Raw genomic sequence first — 16571 nt, 5'->3', positions numbered from 1 at the left:
TGAGCCCCTTACTACACAGAGAAGCAAAAGGCAGCACCTGGTGATGGGAGAAAGATCAGATTCAGAGGCGATTCAGAATCCGAGCATCCTTTAAGAACAATGTTAGCAGTTAAGCCTGAAAGCCTCAACAGCCTCTGTGAGGCCCCCAGATCCTGGGATGCGTTCATTTAAATGCCACCTGGCCCTCCAGGTGCTCTGCATTAGGTCAGAGGGAAACTGCCACCTTCCCTCCAGAGCCTGGAGCCCTCTACACTCACCGTAAGCGGCCATCAGCAATGCTTCCTTTGTCGACTTTAGTGACAAATATGCCACAGTCCCCCGGCAAACAAGGCTCATTCACACCCTCTGCCATATCGAAACCAAGTGCCTTCAAGTCAATATCCTCCTGGCAAAAGAAAAGCAGTAACAGCTCACTTTACAGCAGTGATGAGAAACATTTGGCTCTTACACCCCCCTAAGACACTCACTCCGATGTGGGTGTTGTCCCTTCACACCGACGGGACACCTGGTCCCCAGGATAAAACCTGAGTGGCTGTGATCCCCTTTCCACCACGGGAAACACACACACACACACACACACCACACACACCACACACACACACACACACACCCTGGCGCTCTGCTCTTGCCTCTGCTTTCCATGCACTGCCAGCATCCGCCAGGTAACACAGGAGACCAAGCTGCTACTGCATGGGGCTTGGACAAGTGCAGGGAAAGGAGGCATCCACACCCTCAGAGAAAAAGCTGACCTCCCAACTAGCAGCCATGAAACTAGGGGGCCCTGCAAGACGGCCATCCTCTCCCTCCCCCATCCAGAGCCGTCACGTTGAGGAGAGCTGGGGAGAGAAGACACAAGGGCAGTTTACCGTCTCCCTTTCAAACTCCACGACTTCTGTTTCCCACTCCATGGAGTCTGTGTCAATGGCCGAGTCATGGGAGCTGTGGGCCATCAGCTGCCGGAACCGGGCCTCCTTTTCCAACTGGGATTCCATCTGTTCCCTGTGAACAAAGAGAGAGCCATGGCAACGGCCCTCTGGGAGGCAAAGCATCCCACCAAAGTCCACTCAGAAATGAGGTGGACCGGTCCCTTCCCCCTCATACTTCACATCAGCTGCCTCATAAACCCAAGGCTTCTTGGGTATCAGTGAGTTTTCATAGTTTTGTTGTTTTTGTTTTTTTAAGTCTCAGAAAATTGCTCCTAATTTATCTAGGGGTTTAATGCAATTCTTACAGAAATGCCAGCAAGACTTTCTGTAGATAGGGACAAGACTATTCTAAAATATACACAGAAAGGCAAAGGAATTAGAACAGCTAAACCCATTTTGAAAATGAAGAATGAAATGGGAGGAATCACTCTACTTGATTTCAAGACTTATTATACGGCTACAGAAATCAAGACCGTGTGGAACTGCCAGGAAGACACATGGATCAACGGAACAGAACAGAGGACCCAGAAATGGCCCCACAAAGTACAAAAGGTGCAGAAGTAGTTCAGTAGAGGAAGGACGGCCTTCAACGAATGATATGAGAGCAAGCAGACATCCTGGCAACAGACTCTCAACCTAAACCCCATATCTTATATAAAAATTAATGCAAGACCTATCACAGATTTAAATATAAAGCATAAAACTAAAAAACTTCTAGAAGACACGTATAGGAGAAAAATCTTTGAGATCTAGGACTGGATTAAGGGTTCTTAGACATAACACAATCCATTAAAAGTAAAAAAATAAAAATCAGTAAATCGGATTCGATCAAAATAAAAAGCTTTAGTTCTCAGAAAGACCCAGTGAGGAGGACGAAAAAAGACTCAGAAACCTGTTAACATCCCCCAGTAACATCCTTCTTCCTAGAACCTGGGCCCAGATGGCCTCTCCAATTCCTCAGCACTGCCCAGTGGGTTCCTGGCACACCCCTCACTACTGTCATTTCCTGCTCGACTGGACACGCTCCCATGTCCACACCTTTGCCTGAACCGTGCTCAAGAATGTGTGGCCGGCTCTAGGAGGCCACTCAGCCCACGGGTAGTCTTCTCCAAGCTTTCTTCCCCGACAGAGAAGCAGCTCTGCACTTCATGCTCACTGCACACGGCTCACCTCTCACCCACTAGGCACATACATCTGTTGCTTCTGCAGACGGGGGGCTTCCTGGGCAGTGGCAAGGACTCCCTCACCTGCATCCCACTGGTTAGAGAACTTAGCTCAGAGAAGGTACAAATACAAACGTGCTGAATGAACAAACGCAACTTGACATTTCTTAGAAGTTCCAGGCAACTCCAGCTCAATTAACGTGCAAAACCTCCTCCCGTGCTCAAGCCCCCGAGGCTCCAGGCTTTGCCCTAATTTGATTCCACCACCTGCTAGACCCTAACTGGGTCCCTGGAGAGTCTGTCCCTTTGCCGCTTAACCTCCGGGATTTTCTTAGAGGGTTCAAGCCCCAGGGCTTCTGGGTTTTCACTGAGTAAATGAAGCTGTTTGCCTTACGTTAGGAGGTTCTGTTGAACGGGGAAGAAGGGGAAGCTGTCACCCACTTCCAGAAGGCGCCCCTCGAGTGTGTGAGGCCTGCACGCTCACCAGCTTCCAACCACCTTATCGGTTCAGGAACCCTCACGAGCAGGCGGAGAGCCACTGCTTCTCAACTACCCGGTCTGGCTCTGGACTGCACTGACGATTGGCATCTGCCGATTTCTCTTCTTCAACTTGGATCTCTGTATTTTCGGTACACTGCTAGGGGCCACCAAGTCTGAAGTAACACCCCCGGGAGCAGCGCTGTAACTGAGGGGACGCTGTCTGACACCCCAAACAGCACAGACTGCTGAGCGGTAGTCACAACCGCCTTCAAAAACGCTGCATCAGAATCTGTCATCATTCTCTTCGACTGCATGCTGGTCTCTCGGATGGCCCTGCCTTTGGTCTGTCTCCGTGTACTGTGAGCCCCACAGAGCAGGGACCCGGCAGCTTGTGCCTCCCCCGGGGCCTGGCCCCCACACAGCAGGCACCTGGCAAATCCTTGTTGAGTTGTCGAATGAATGAGGGAGGGAGGGAGGGAATGAATGGACGACACATGCCTGCCTGTCCCCCAGTGGACTGCCCAGGGCAGGGACCTTCCTTCCGATGAGCCCTGGCACAGTGCCTGCCCACCCCGACTCCCTCACCAAAGGGCCGCTGCCACGCTCTGTGCTGGTCTAAAGATTTCTAATTAACTCTCAACAGAGAGGCAACACTCGGACACATTTTACGGACTGACCGAGTGAGGCAGAGTGAAGGGACTGACTGCCAGGCCTGCTCATGGGGCTGCCTTGACCTGATGGAAGCGGACACCGCGCTCCCGGGCTCCAGCGCAGCCCAGCAGGCGCCCACCCCGGCATACTTGAGCTCCTTCAGCTCCCGGCTGACGTCGTTCTTCTGTTTGCGGGTGTCATCCAGGCTGCGCAGGGCCTCAGCCAGCTCGCTCACCGCCCGGTCCCGCTCCCGCCTCAGGTTGTCACAGAGCGTCCTGGCAGAGGGGGCAGAGGGCAAGGTCACTGTGAGGGGCAGGGGACGGAGGACTCACGGCTTGCAGTGAGGCCTGCAGCCCGTACTCCCGAACACCCCAGGTGCTTGCCTCACTCCCAGATGCATAGATGGAGTGCTTGAGAGTCTGGAGGCAAGGCCACCCAGGCCAATCCCACACAGGGACAGAGGGGACACTAAGGACCTGGCGGAGGAGACACCCCCATGGTTACCAGGCAACGAGCATCCGCTTCTGAACGTCCAGTGTTCGTCCCACAGGTTCAGCCTCAGTGTGCCTGGGGTTAACAACCATGCTCTCACCCGCAGCCTACCTGGCAAGCCCCTGTGCGCCAGCACTGACCAGACACTGCACAACTACCCACGTGCAGGCTTTTCTAGAGATGCCCTCCACCCCACAACTAGACTGAGACCCCCACTTGGACAGAAATCATGTCTTATGCATCTCTGCAGCCCGGAGCCCTGTGCAGGTGGAAAGTGCAGGCTTAACAGCTCTCTACGAACGGACGTGTGGCCTCTGGGCTCCCAGGATCAGCTCAGTCACTCAGAGAGGTGGTGGGGACAGGTGACCAGGCAGCAGGAGAGTCTGTGCTGTGCTCGGTGCCACCTCCAGAACGGCATCCTGCCACTCGATGGACCCTGAGGGCTGGTCCCCACTTCTCCACGGCCCCAAATCTCCTCCAATCCGGAACCGTCATCTCCTGACCAGCCCAGGTGGACATCAGTCTCTCCAAATGGCCACAAGGGATCTTGCAGAAACTCTCAATGACCAAGTCCTCACTTATCGCCACCATCATTATCACCACCACCGCCACCTCCACCAGGGCCTCTCCTGGCTTTATTCCAGGCCAAGGGCCAAGTCTACACTCCTGGGCTCCCCTTCACAGGCCCTCACCACCTGCCCTCAGGAGCCCCGCCAGCCGCTTCTCCTGTGACTCACCAAGTGCGCACCCGCTCATGCCACAACCAGTCCCAGCTCTGCCCTGAGTTCACCATACGCCTTTGATCATGATGGTCCCTCAGGCTGCAACACCCATCCCCCCTTCTCCACCTGGAAAAATGCCACTCGAGCTTTAGTTCTAGCACGAACGCCACGCTTTCTGGGGAGACCTCCCTACCCGTCCCCCAGTAACCTGCATGCCCCCACGAATTCACTGTTCACGCACCTCCCTCCCCCCGACCACCCTGTCCCACGAAGCTGCCTGTGGCCCCCGCGGTGCCGGCCCCTCACGGGCATCACACGTGCCCAGGAGCCTCAAAGGCTGTTTTTCTCCCAGGGTGTCCTTGCTCAAGGGACCTAAGATCCTGGCACACAGTAGGCGCCCAATGAGTATCTGGCTGAAAGAATGCATTTTTGAAATGTCAGTTGCAACAGAAACCCCCTAAGAAAAAAGCCTGGCCTTATACCACTTCACGGGGTCCATGCTGTGGACACAGCATGTGCTCGGTGCTCGGACCTCTAGGGTGAAGGGAAATGGGAAGTCGAGACATGATGGAAAATGCTAAAATTCTCACTATGAGGCGAGGCTGGGGCATCACCTAGGGTGAGGAGGGACGACCCAGGTCACGCCCACCTTACCTGGAAGTAAGTGGTTATGACTCCGACCCTCCCACAGACCCAGGGCACCACGGGGAGACCCGAGCCCATGCGGCCCCGGGGCGCCCCATACCGGATGCTGTCCCGCTCTGCCACGATCTTGTCCCGCTCCTGGAAGGCCCAGTCCCGCCGGCACTTGGCCACATCCGCCTCCTGGAGGGCTTCCTTCAGCTCCTGGCACAGAGCCTTGCACTGCTTTCGAAGGATTTCAGCCTCCTTATTGGCTCTCCCCGCGTCCATTGTCACTGTGTCTTTGATCTGGCGGAGGTGAGGGGCAAGCAGAGGGGAAGGTTACCAGGCCTTCTTCTGGCCCAGAAGTGCCCTCTGACTGGTATAGGAGCTGGGGCTGAACTCTCGGGAGCTGGACGGAGGGAAACATTGGGGTCTCAGCCAGAGCCCGTTCCGACACCGCCCCCCGCCCCCGATGACTACATGCTCCACAGCCACGTTCAGACCCCTAGCGATGCTATATTAGGGTCCGCCCAAACTCTCACAGCACCACACAGAGCCAGAACCGGAAGCCCAGCCCTCTATGGCCCGGTCTCAGGGGCCCAGGTGGAATGCCCCCTGGAGGGCTCCTGCCAGACCCTGCCCTGCCACTTACATGGTATACGTTTTGCCGAGAGCCCACTACATCCCCCTAAAGAGCTCTCGTGACAAACGTGACATGAGGCCCCACTGCAGTGAAGGGTGCAGCACTGGTCATCATGCTCCCCCCCCGCTGTGTCTACAATACAGTTTTTATACTCTAGCATATGGAGTTATTTCTAAATCTGAAACTACACCACTATATTTGCTGGTGAAGTCCTATGTGTTTCAGTTCCTTTAAAAAGCTGAGATCTAAAGGATTTGCATCTGGACCCCTCCCTAAAGCGTTACACGTTCCATTAAAATTTCAAATCAAACTCTTTGAAGCACTCATACAGAAAGCTCCCTCTGTGCCTCTATAATCCTCAGAAAAATGAAGCCTGTGACAAATGACAAAGTGAGCATCTATTGCAAGAATAACTCCTAGTCCAGCTCAAAGGCTTTCTGAAGAAGCAAAATACACGCAACACGAGAATGCGCCTCTGCTCATCCTCCACCTCTCACAGTACTTCCTCCCTCGCAAAGTACTCCCCCACTTTCTAGCAAATTCAGTTCCCCAAGCAGGACTGGACACAGGAGATGCAAGTGCATTCAGGGGCAGCAGAAAGACCGGCCAGTCCAAGTGACCAAGCTGGGCTTTCTAGGGGACAGCAGCTCTGTCAGAGGGCCTGTCTTGGGAAGCGACCTAGTATCTGGAAGGACCTCTGTGACACGCAGCAGCACCCCACAGCTTCCCTGTGGCAGGGACCAGCTGCCCCAGACGGTAACCACGTCCTCCTGAAGCCGGCGAACCTTCAGTGGACTTGGCCTGCCCATGGTCAGAGTCTGGACACCGGCCCTTGTGAAGGAAGCCCCTAGATGTGCCCACTCGGAAAGGTGGGAAGCAGGGGAGAGAGGGGTCAGAGCTGACCTGGTGTCCAGAGTGAAGCAAAGACCCTGACAGGCCCCCCCGACGGCCCTCTCTTTGCACAACCCACTCTGGAGAAGACAGTAGAGAGAGGGAAGGCAGTGGCAGAGAAAAGAGAGTAAATAAAGAGCGAGGTACAGAGAGAAGGGAGGAGAGTGTAGGAAGCCATCAGGTGTCAGAGGGAAAAAACCACGCCCCGGCTGAGCGGAAGAGGACAGTTCTGAGACCAGGAAGCTAGCCTGGCTGAAGGCTCATCTCAGCCAAACCCCCACCCCCCACCAAGAAGTGGCTGCTGGAGAGGGGCGGGATCAATCCCCAGGGGTCTCGCAGGCCACGGGGAGATAAGACCTTCCTGCCCACACCTCAGAGCAAGGATGGCCCAGGTCACAGACCTGGCCTACTCTGGCCAGGCGGAGAGTGGTCGTGTCCCAGAAGCCAGATAAACTCAAGAAGGAGCCGAGGGTTTAAGTTCTGGAAGATGCAGGGGTTGGGGGCTGGGGCTGTCCTCTCCTGCCTGCTGACTGGGATGGGTGCCCAGAGAAGATTCCTGCCTCAGCTGACAGGCAGACTTCACACGCTGCCAGGGCCCCCCTGCCAAGGCCCGGGAACTTGGCTCCAGGCTGGAGGCACACATGAGCAATGGGAGCGGGGTGACACAGGCCACCAGATCTAGCACCACAGGGCAGTCGGGGGTCTTCCTCCTCCTCTGTGCTTCCACATTCCTACAAAGAGCACGATTGCTCTTTGCCCCCCTTGCTCCCTAGGGGGCATCCATCATCTCAGCCCCCTCCAGAGGGCTGCTGGCCTATCACAGGCTCACCACCTTCTACGGGTTTAACACACTGTCCTCGACTTTTTAGCTTACTGACTGACTCAGACATTTTTAATGTTTTATTCTTCATCATTTTGTTTTCCTTATTTGGTATCAACATTTTACCCAACAATTAAGCTCTCAAACCAGAATGTGAAAGTGAGGTAACATTTTCTCCAGGGCAATTAACAAGTCTTAACGCATTATATTTGCTCATTAAGAATTTCTTCATGGACTTCCCTGGTGGCACAGCGGTTGAGCGTCCGCCTACCGATGCAGCGGACACGGGTTCGTGCCCCGGTCCAGGAGGATCCCACATGCCGCGGAGCAGCTGAGCCCGTGAGCCATGGCCGCTGAGCCTGCGCGTCCGGAGCCTGTGCTTCACGGCGGGAGAGACCACAACAGTGAGAGGCCCGCGTACCGCAAAAAAAAAAAAAAAAAAAGAATTTCTTCATTCCAGTCTTTTAAAAATTGCATCAAAGAAAATAATCCTTTTCACAATGGCTTTCACCTTGATGGTCTGGAGAAGTCTCACTCCCTTTGTATGAAACTGTTGCTATTTGGCCCATTTTCGCCTATGAAAACAATTTTATAGGATGCACACCGTAATCCTAACAGGGTAGCAAGGTTCAGATGGGCATAAAAATAATCCTAATAATAAAGACTCAAATCATTCCTACTTTATGCAGATATTATCCTGAGTGTGTTTTCAATGTTAAACCATCTAATTGTCATGACCACGCTGTGAAGCAGATGCTGTCGTCACTTCCATGTTGTAGGTAAGGAGACTGAGGCCCAGAGAGCTGGGAGAGGTAAGAGGTCACGTGGCTGAGGAGGTCCACTCTCCAAACACAGTCCCCAGCACCGCCTGGACATCAGGCAGCATCACCGTCCGCAGAGAGGCCCACGAGGCCCTGGCTGCCCCTCGGGCATCAGCCCTGCCTCCTGCTCGGTCCAGAGGGCCCTAGCTTCAACAATCCACACACACACACCGTCCCTTACTAAGCTGCCCGACCTTTAACACCTTGCTTTTCACTTCTCACAGGCCAGTTTTAAAGCCTTCATTCTAACTGACCTGCACAAAGTAGAACGGAGAGGTATGAACAGAGAACTATTCCAATGAGAAGAAAGTCTGCTCTCAAGTTCAGCAGCTCTAAACAGAGCCCTACACACACTAACCGAATGGGAAGGCAGTGTCAAAGAGGAGGAGTCCACAGGCCTGTGCAGGCCCCAGCAGGGCACACCTGGTTTTGGGGGTAAGCAGTGTCAGTGATAAGGCCCGGCTGGTCAGGTAGGAAAGATGCAGAGAATCCCCACTGGTCACTCGGGAGTCAAGCTCAGTGCCTCAATTCCGATGCTGCTGAGCGCCACTCCCCTGACCCTGGAGGCATGCGCCCCCCCACCCCCACCCAGGGAGCAAGGCTTGAGAAGAGTATTGGGCTCAACCTAGTAGAACAGCTTCCCAGAAGGAGCCCAGACCACCCCTCTAAAGAGCAGACTCCTCAGATGTTGGGGTGAAGGAACACTGAGTGTGCCCTTCTGGACTCACATGGCCAAAGGTACCTATGGCTTTGGGAATGTGGCCCTGGGATCTTGCTTCTTAATGAGCAAGCCCTTGAGCTGACTTCCAGCACAAGACTGATCTACCATCACATCACGACAGGAGTGGGTGAGTGTCTGTGCGTGTCATCCAATCTTCTTCCTATGCTGTCAGCTCTGGACACCCAGGAGCACAGCTGAACCTCACCTGTGTCCCCTGCAGCCCGAATAGAGCTGGGCACCGAGTGTGAGCTCAGCAGTCACCCAGGAGGCACCCAATAACCCAGGCAGCAGCAGGCTGAAGGCTGCTCCCTGCTACTCTGGACACCTGTGCATCACGGCCCTTTTTCCCTCGCCACCTTCCTACCTGTCGCAGCGCCTCCATCTCCTCGCTGGCTGCCCTCTTCTCCGACGTGCTGCTCTTGAGCTTGGACTCGGCCAGCTCTACCTCGGTCTGCAGCTTGTCCAGCTCGGAGATGACCTGGTCGCGCTCGCTCATGATGAGCTTGTACTCGCTGTACACCGCATCCCGCTCCTCCTTGTACTTCTCTGACTCCTTGGCGGTTTTCGCCTGTGTGGTCCTCAACTCCGTCAGCTCCGACTGCAGCAGCTCCATCTCCCACTGCAGGTCCTTGTTCTGGGCCGTGGCCTTGTTCAGCTCGTGGTGGATGGCCTCGAACCTGGCGGAGAGAGGCAGCCAGGACGAGGGTGTGGGGACCTGCCCAGCCAGCTCTGCTGTGCCGCACAGTCGAGCGTGAAGTTTCGAACACGGTCATTCTCCACACCCCCAAGAGAGAAAAGCCATGAAGGACCAGTGCCCCTGGACTGGGAATTTTTCTCAGTCTTTTACAAATACTGGAAGATGGACTGAGAATTTCATGCCCTCTGCTCTACTGGAAATAACAGTGTTATTTCTTCCACAGTCAAGCTACATTATCTTTAAAAATAAGAACAAAACAATGCTAGAATCACAGCCTATGAAAGAAAAAAGTGGCCTGAACAATCGTTGAGTCTGAGCACCTCATTTTACAGATACAGGGGATAAGGCCTCGAGACACAGATGACTGGCCCAGCGCCTCCAGGTTAGCGTGAGAGCACCGCTCGGTCCTTCCAGGCCAGGAAGTACCTTCCATGCAGGCGGTCCTGCAAATTACAGCCTGCAGCTCTAGAGCAGCATTTCTGAGTGTGGGTTCCTTAGAAACCAATCCTGCACAGAGCTCCATTTAAAAAAAGTGTGCTCTCTGATGACTGATGTTTGGCAAAAACACTGCATTCTGTCCCCACTTGGGAGATTCTAGCGCACAGTATCGGAGTAAAGGTTCTGAGAAGTCCTGCAGCGCAGACACCTGTTTGTGTGCAACCCGGCAATTCCCAAACCCTTTTAAAGCCAGAGAACACTTTTCACATAAACTGATAAGCACACCAGAGAACAGGTATTCTGCAGGAACGTACCTTAAGAAACACTGTTGGAGGGCAGGGGTCACATCCCTACAGATTATCTACCTTAATAGAAAGTGCAACTTTAGAAGAACAATGCCTAGGACAATTAACTTTCCTATCTGCCAGGTGGGTGACTGACATAGAGGGGAGAGGCTTGTGGGGTGACCTGAGAAACAGGACGGTCAGAACACGCTTGAGTCGCTCAGATGGAAGAAAGGAGCACAAGTGCCAAGACAGTGTCAGGAAAATGTTTCCCGGACATAAGTAATTTTTGATTGAAAAAGTTCAATTGCTTATGCTTTTTTTTTTTAACCCCCAGAAAGTGGCGGAGAGCCTTGCATACACAAGCCCATAAAGGAGAGTGGCCCCTGGCAGAGAGGATGCTTTGGCCCTCTGACCATTCTCTGAGTGCAAGAGACAGGCCAGCTCGCTCCGCTCCTTGATGGCCTAGGTTCCTACCTCCTCAGGGAGAGGGCACACTGGTGCTGCAGCTGGATGGCCGTGTCCCTCTGCTGGGTCAGCATCTCCGTCTGCTTCAGAAGGCGCTGGTTCTCCTCCTCTAGCTGCTCCAGGCGGCTCAGGTCCGAGCTGTGGACGGCGACTTTCTCACTATACCTCTTCCGCAGGGCGTCATAGTCCTTCTTAACCACCTCCAGCTTGTCCATGGCTGTGTCGTACAGCTTGTTGAGAATTTCTGATGACCCATTGTGCTTCAACACCTGGCGACCAGAGAGTCACGATTACCAAAGGTCTGAGGGCAGGAGGAAGGACAAATTCGCCTCCATCTGTCTGGGGGAAGGATTGTTGACAAGGGAGGGGAGGTCACACTCTCTGGCCTTCAGGAGTCTTGAGGTCTGATTCCACAGGCCCTGCAGTCACACTGAGTTGATTCATTCGTTCACAAACATTTCTTAAGTAGTGTACAGGAAAGAGTCACCATAGCAGGCCTGAGACTTCCATCCTTAGAAAGGCCTGCTTGCAAGTTGACCCTTAGCTGGCGTCTGGGAACGTGAACAGTAAGCAGTTCCCTGGACTGATATAAAACTTTACCGAATGAGAGGAAGGGCTCCCCACGCCTGGACTGGATGAACAGTGTGTTTTAGGCTCAGCACCTGCTTTCTTATGGGAGTCTGAAATTTCAGAGCATGCTAAGCAGGGGGTTCCTACGTGGCCAGCTCCCAGTAAAAACCCCGGGCAGAGAGTATCTCATGGGCTTCCCTGGCTACATTTCACACGTGTTGTCACGATTTGGTACTGGGGGAACTAAGTCTGTCCTGTGAGACTCCACAGCGGGAGGACTCTTGGAACCTAGCACCTGATTTCCTCTGGACTTCACACCATGCACCTCTTCCCTTTGCTGATTTTGCTTTGTTTCCTTTTGCTGAAATAAATTTTAGCTGTGAGTAGGATTATATGCTAAGTCCTGTGAGTCCTTCTAGAAAATCACCAAACCTGAGGGTGATGCTGAGGATCCCCGACACAAGTACCTAATATATTCTAGCCCTGTTCTAAATGCTGGTGATGCTGGACAGACACAATGACTGTGGCCTGCGGACCTCTTATCCTGATGGGACGATACAAACACACAGAGACAGATATCGGTAGATAGAGAAATTGACCAAATAAAATAACTTGAGAGCATAATAAGAGCTGTCAAGGAAGTAAAAAATTAAACAGGATAACGAGCTGGAGAGAGACTTCTGGGCAGCAGAGTAGCTTGTGAGAGAGTCCATAGCCTGAGGAGGCCTTTCTAAGAAGGTGACTTCTGAGCTTGGGTGCAAATGAAGACCAGCAGCCAAGAGCACATCAGGCAGAGGAGTGAGCAAGTGCAAAGCCTTGAGGCAGGAATCACCAGCCATGTTCTAGGCACAAACAGGAGGGCAGGGAGGAGTGACTGGAACCCAGTGAACAAGGAGAAGTGGATTCAAAAAAATGGCCAGAAAGCAGTGGTTAAGGCTGCGCGCTCCCAATGCAGGGGGCGCGGGTTCGATCGCTGGTCAGGGAATTAGATCCCACAGGCGTGCCGCAACTAAGGAGCCCACGGCCACAACTAAGGAGCCCGCCTGCTGCAACTAAGACCCGGCACAACCAAATTATTAAATAAATATATATATTTTTTAAAAGTATAAGGTTAAGAGTGCAGATTTAAAAAAAAAAAGGCCAGAGAATTGGGCACAGTTTCAAGGCTCACAGCAAAGACTGTATCCTGAGTGAGATGGGAACCATGGGAGGGTTTAAGCAAGAGAGCTTTCTACTCTGAATTACAGGGGGTACTAATGCTCACTCAGGATGCTGCTCTACAGAACAAAATACAAGATGTGTTAAGAGGTGGTCAGGGCCTGCTGACTTCTGCTAAGCACCTCAGGGGATCTGAGCCCTGGGGCTGAGGGCTCACATCTCCTGAGCACCGCCCCCCACCATGACACGACTGAGCCAGAAAGGCTTGCTTAACCGTTCCAGGTCCAACAGTCCAGGAATCACCTGGCTCATCCAACATGGACCCTAAGTTATCAGAAGATCTTTGCAGCCCAGAGAACCAGAACCTGGAACTACTGAATATTCCCTGTGGAGGGAGGGTGAGCCCTCAATAAATATGATTAACAGGAAAGAGCTAATTCAAATGTCAGAATCTTTTAGAGACAAGGAAAGTGAGTTCATTCCCCTGAGACATTAGCTCCTAGGACTATAGATTAATGGGGAAAAAGGGAATCTCAGAAATCAGCTCATTCAGGGCTTTTAGTCTTTTTCCTTTTCTTTTCTTTTCTTTTTTTTTTTTTTTTTTTTTAAGGCAAAACTCTTTCCTTCAAAGGAAATCTTACGAGGACGCCAAACTACAAAACTCACTTTAAGAAGTGGTACACATGGGCTTCCCTGGTGGTGCAGTGGTTGAGAGTCCGCCTGCCGATGCAGGGGACACGGGTTCATGCCCCGGTCCAGGAAGATCCCACATGCCACGGAGCGGCTGGGCCCATGAGCCATGGCCGCTGAGTCTGCGCGTCCGGAGCCTGTGCTCCGCAACGGGAGAGGCCACAACAGTGAGAGGCCCGCGTACCGCAAAAAAAAAAAAAAAAAAAAAAGTGGTACACAGGTGCCTCGGGCAGTTAAAATCTTCACCTTTTTATAAAAATGCGTCACTGTTGCAGATCAGGACTGCATGCTGAGAAATAGTCAGAAAACCACTGACATAGCCTCACTTGATCATTTAAAGTCTTCTTAAAGACACAATGCAATATCTTCCAAACATACAGCAAAGCACAGCAAATAAGGTAACAGAATTTTAAGTACCCACCACTTAGCTCTCATCTTAAAGACCGGTTCCAGGACTCCCCACGGATACCAAAATCCATGAATGCTCACATCCCTCATATAACATGGTGTAGTACTTACATACGAACTATGCACATCCTCCCTATACTTTAAATCATCTCTAGATTACTTATAATACCCAACACAACAAACACGCTATGTAAATAGCTATCAGCAAGGCAAATTCAAGGTTTGCTCTTTCAGACTTTCTGGATTTTTTTTTTTCCCCAATCCCTGGTTGGTTGAATCCTCAGACGTGGAACCCACAGATATAGAGGGCCGATTTTACCTTGTCGCATGTCTTAAATTGCTTTCCAAAGATATAAAATAGTACAGGTGCTTAGCCAAAGCCCCCAATACACCCTTCTCTTATCTAGTACCCCTCTCTTCCCCTCCAGAATTGCTCTCCTAAATTTGCTGTCAACCATCACCATGCACAATATTTTACTTATACTACTTATGTACTCATGAAAATTCCTAATGGTGTTACATGTGCTTCCTTCTAGTCAATGCTGCTTCTGAGGTTTAGTCAGTGGTGCAGGTAGTGTTTCACTGTAGGAGTACATCACACGGTTTTTGTTTTTAGATTTTTTTTAAATTTTTACTGAAATATATGTGATTTACAATGTTGTGTTAGTTTCAGGTGTACAGCAAAGTGATTCAGTTTTATATATATATATATATATATATATATATATATATATATATATTCTTTTTTAGATTCTTTCCCATTATAGGTTATTAAAAGATATTGAGTATAGTTCCCTGTGCTATACAGTAGACCCTTGTTGGTTATCTATTTTGTACTGTGGATAGATCTTTTTAAACTGAAGTATAGTTGATTTACAACATTCTGTTAATTTCTGCTATACAACAGTGATTCAGCTATATATATATATATTCTTTTTTATATTGTTTTCCTTTATGGTTTATCACGGGATATTGAATATAGTTCCCTGTGCTATACAGTAGGACCTTGTTGTTTATCCATTCTATTTATACTAGTTTGCTTCTGCTAGTTCCAAACTCCCAATCCACCCCTCCCACACACCCCTCCCCCTTAGCAACCACAAGTCTGTTCTCTATGCCTGCATCACACATTCTCATTCTGGTGGATGGATGTTTATTTACATCGTCTCCATTTTTTTTTGCTGTTATAAATGATACTCTTGTGAACCCTGTACACGTCTCCTCTCCCACAGCAGTGAGATTCCCCTCTAGGGTGGACACCTTGAAGTAGAGCTAAGGATCAGAATACGGACTTTCCCCCGCTGATTGGACGATAGCAAATTGCTCTCCAGGGTGGCTATCCCAATTTATATCTCACCACCTGTGGGCAGGAGTTCTGAAAGTTACTGTCGTCAACACATCCTCACCAAGGTTTCATATGGTCAGGTTTTTCTTTTAGTTTTTACTTGTGATAAAATACACATAACACAAAACTGTCTTAGCCTTCTTCAACCTCTGAAGTATACATTTCTGTAGCGTTATGTATTTCACATATAGAACCTCTAGAACTTTTTCATCTTGCAAAACTGAAACTCTGTCCCCACTAAACAATTAGCTGTTCCCCCATCCCCAGCCCCTGGCAGCCAGCCTCCTACTTTGTTTTCTATGAATACAACTACTCTAGAGGTATATACAGTATTTACAAATAGAATCATATAAATGGAATCCTACAGTATTTATCTTTTTGTGACTGACTGACTTCATTTAGCATAATGTCCTCACGGTTCATCCAGGCTGCAGTATGTGACAGAATTTCCTTCCTTCTTAAAGATGAAAAATATTCCATTGTATATATGTACTGCATTTTGCTTATCCATTCATTCATCAAAGGATACTTGGGATGCTTCCACCTCTTGGCTATCGTGAAACAATCAGATTTCTTTTTTAACTACTGCCAGTCTCATGGACAAAAAATAAGATCTCTTTTTTTAAAAACTTGCTTTCCTGATTTCTAGAAAGACAGAGCAACTCTCCTTATGTTTATTGACTATACACTTTCTCTTCTATGAATTGCCTGTCCATATCCTTTATTTTCCTTTCCTCCTTCCTTCCCCACCTGCCCCTCCCTCCCCCCGCCTCCTCTCCCTTCCTTTCTTTCTGCAGGACTTATTTTTAAATTCCAGGTACTGATCCTTTTCCAGTTATATTCATTAAAAATATCTTTTCCCAATATGTGGTTTTAAAATTTTCTTGAGTGCCCTTTGTTACTAAAATTTCACGCTTTAATGTGGTAAAATCTATCAATCATTTCCTTTATGGTTTGTGGTTTGGTTGTTTTACTTAAGAAATTCTTTCCTTCCTACCTTGAGATCATGAGGATACTCTCTCTCATTAGTTTTTCTAAAAAGTGTTAGTTTTACTTTTCACATTTAAATCTTTAAACTATTCATTTAAACTATTGGAATATATTTTTGTATATGTTGCAAGATAGAGATATAACATTATTCTTTTCCATAAATTACAAGACAAAGGAGAACTGGGTCCCCAAGTGCAGGACAAACTGAGGACCCCTGAATTTGTCCAGGTGCAGACAATGAGGGTTGGAGGACAGCAAGGACATCAGCTGACACAGTGCCCACCACTGAGAGGTGAGAAGGGCATCCCACAAGGACGTGCCCACACATGCCCAGGACACACAGCGCCAGTGGAGAGCTCTCCTGCCTTCAGGGTCACATCTGGAAAAGAACCAGCTTCTAGGCCAGACTGCCCTGTCTTGTGGGCAGTACCTCAAACATTCCAATTAAAAATCACTCCAAATGTTTTATTCTCTAAACATCTCCAAGCCAGGTGAGAAGCCCAAGGCTCCAAAAGAGCCCCTTGTGGTTTACTACAGAACAAAAGCACTGCTGCCATTCCCAGAGTTTC

General features: G+C 50.3%; 1 protein-coding gene across 3 annotated transcripts in view; it reads right to left on the bottom strand.

The window, feature by feature from the left end:
- Positions 1–16571, bottom strand: part of DLG5 (discs large MAGUK scaffold protein 5) — a 122684-nt gene that overhangs the window by 30470 nt on the left and 75643 nt on the right. For all 3 annotated transcript variants that reach the window (XM_060111583.1, XM_060111591.1, XM_060111600.1), the window contains 6 exons: positions 10851–11110; positions 9319–9631; positions 5180–5364; positions 3370–3495; positions 867–999; positions 258–385 (listed from right to left, as the gene is read on the bottom strand). In XM_060111583.1, coding sequence (XP_059967566.1) covers positions 258–385; positions 867–999; positions 3370–3495; positions 5180–5364; positions 9319–9631; positions 10851–11110 — 1145 coding nt within the window. The remainder of the gene's footprint in view (positions 1–257; positions 386–866; positions 1000–3369; positions 3496–5179; positions 5365–9318; positions 9632–10850; positions 11111–16571) is intronic.

Source organism: Mesoplodon densirostris, chromosome 1, assembly GCF_025265405.1.
Source record: "Mesoplodon densirostris isolate mMesDen1 chromosome 1, mMesDen1 primary haplotype, whole genome shotgun sequence".
Lineage (NCBI taxonomy): Eukaryota > Metazoa > Chordata > Mammalia > Artiodactyla > Ziphiidae > Mesoplodon > Mesoplodon densirostris.
The sequence above is the reverse complement of the archived record's forward strand: the minus strand, read 5'-3'. Positions and strand labels throughout refer to the sequence as shown.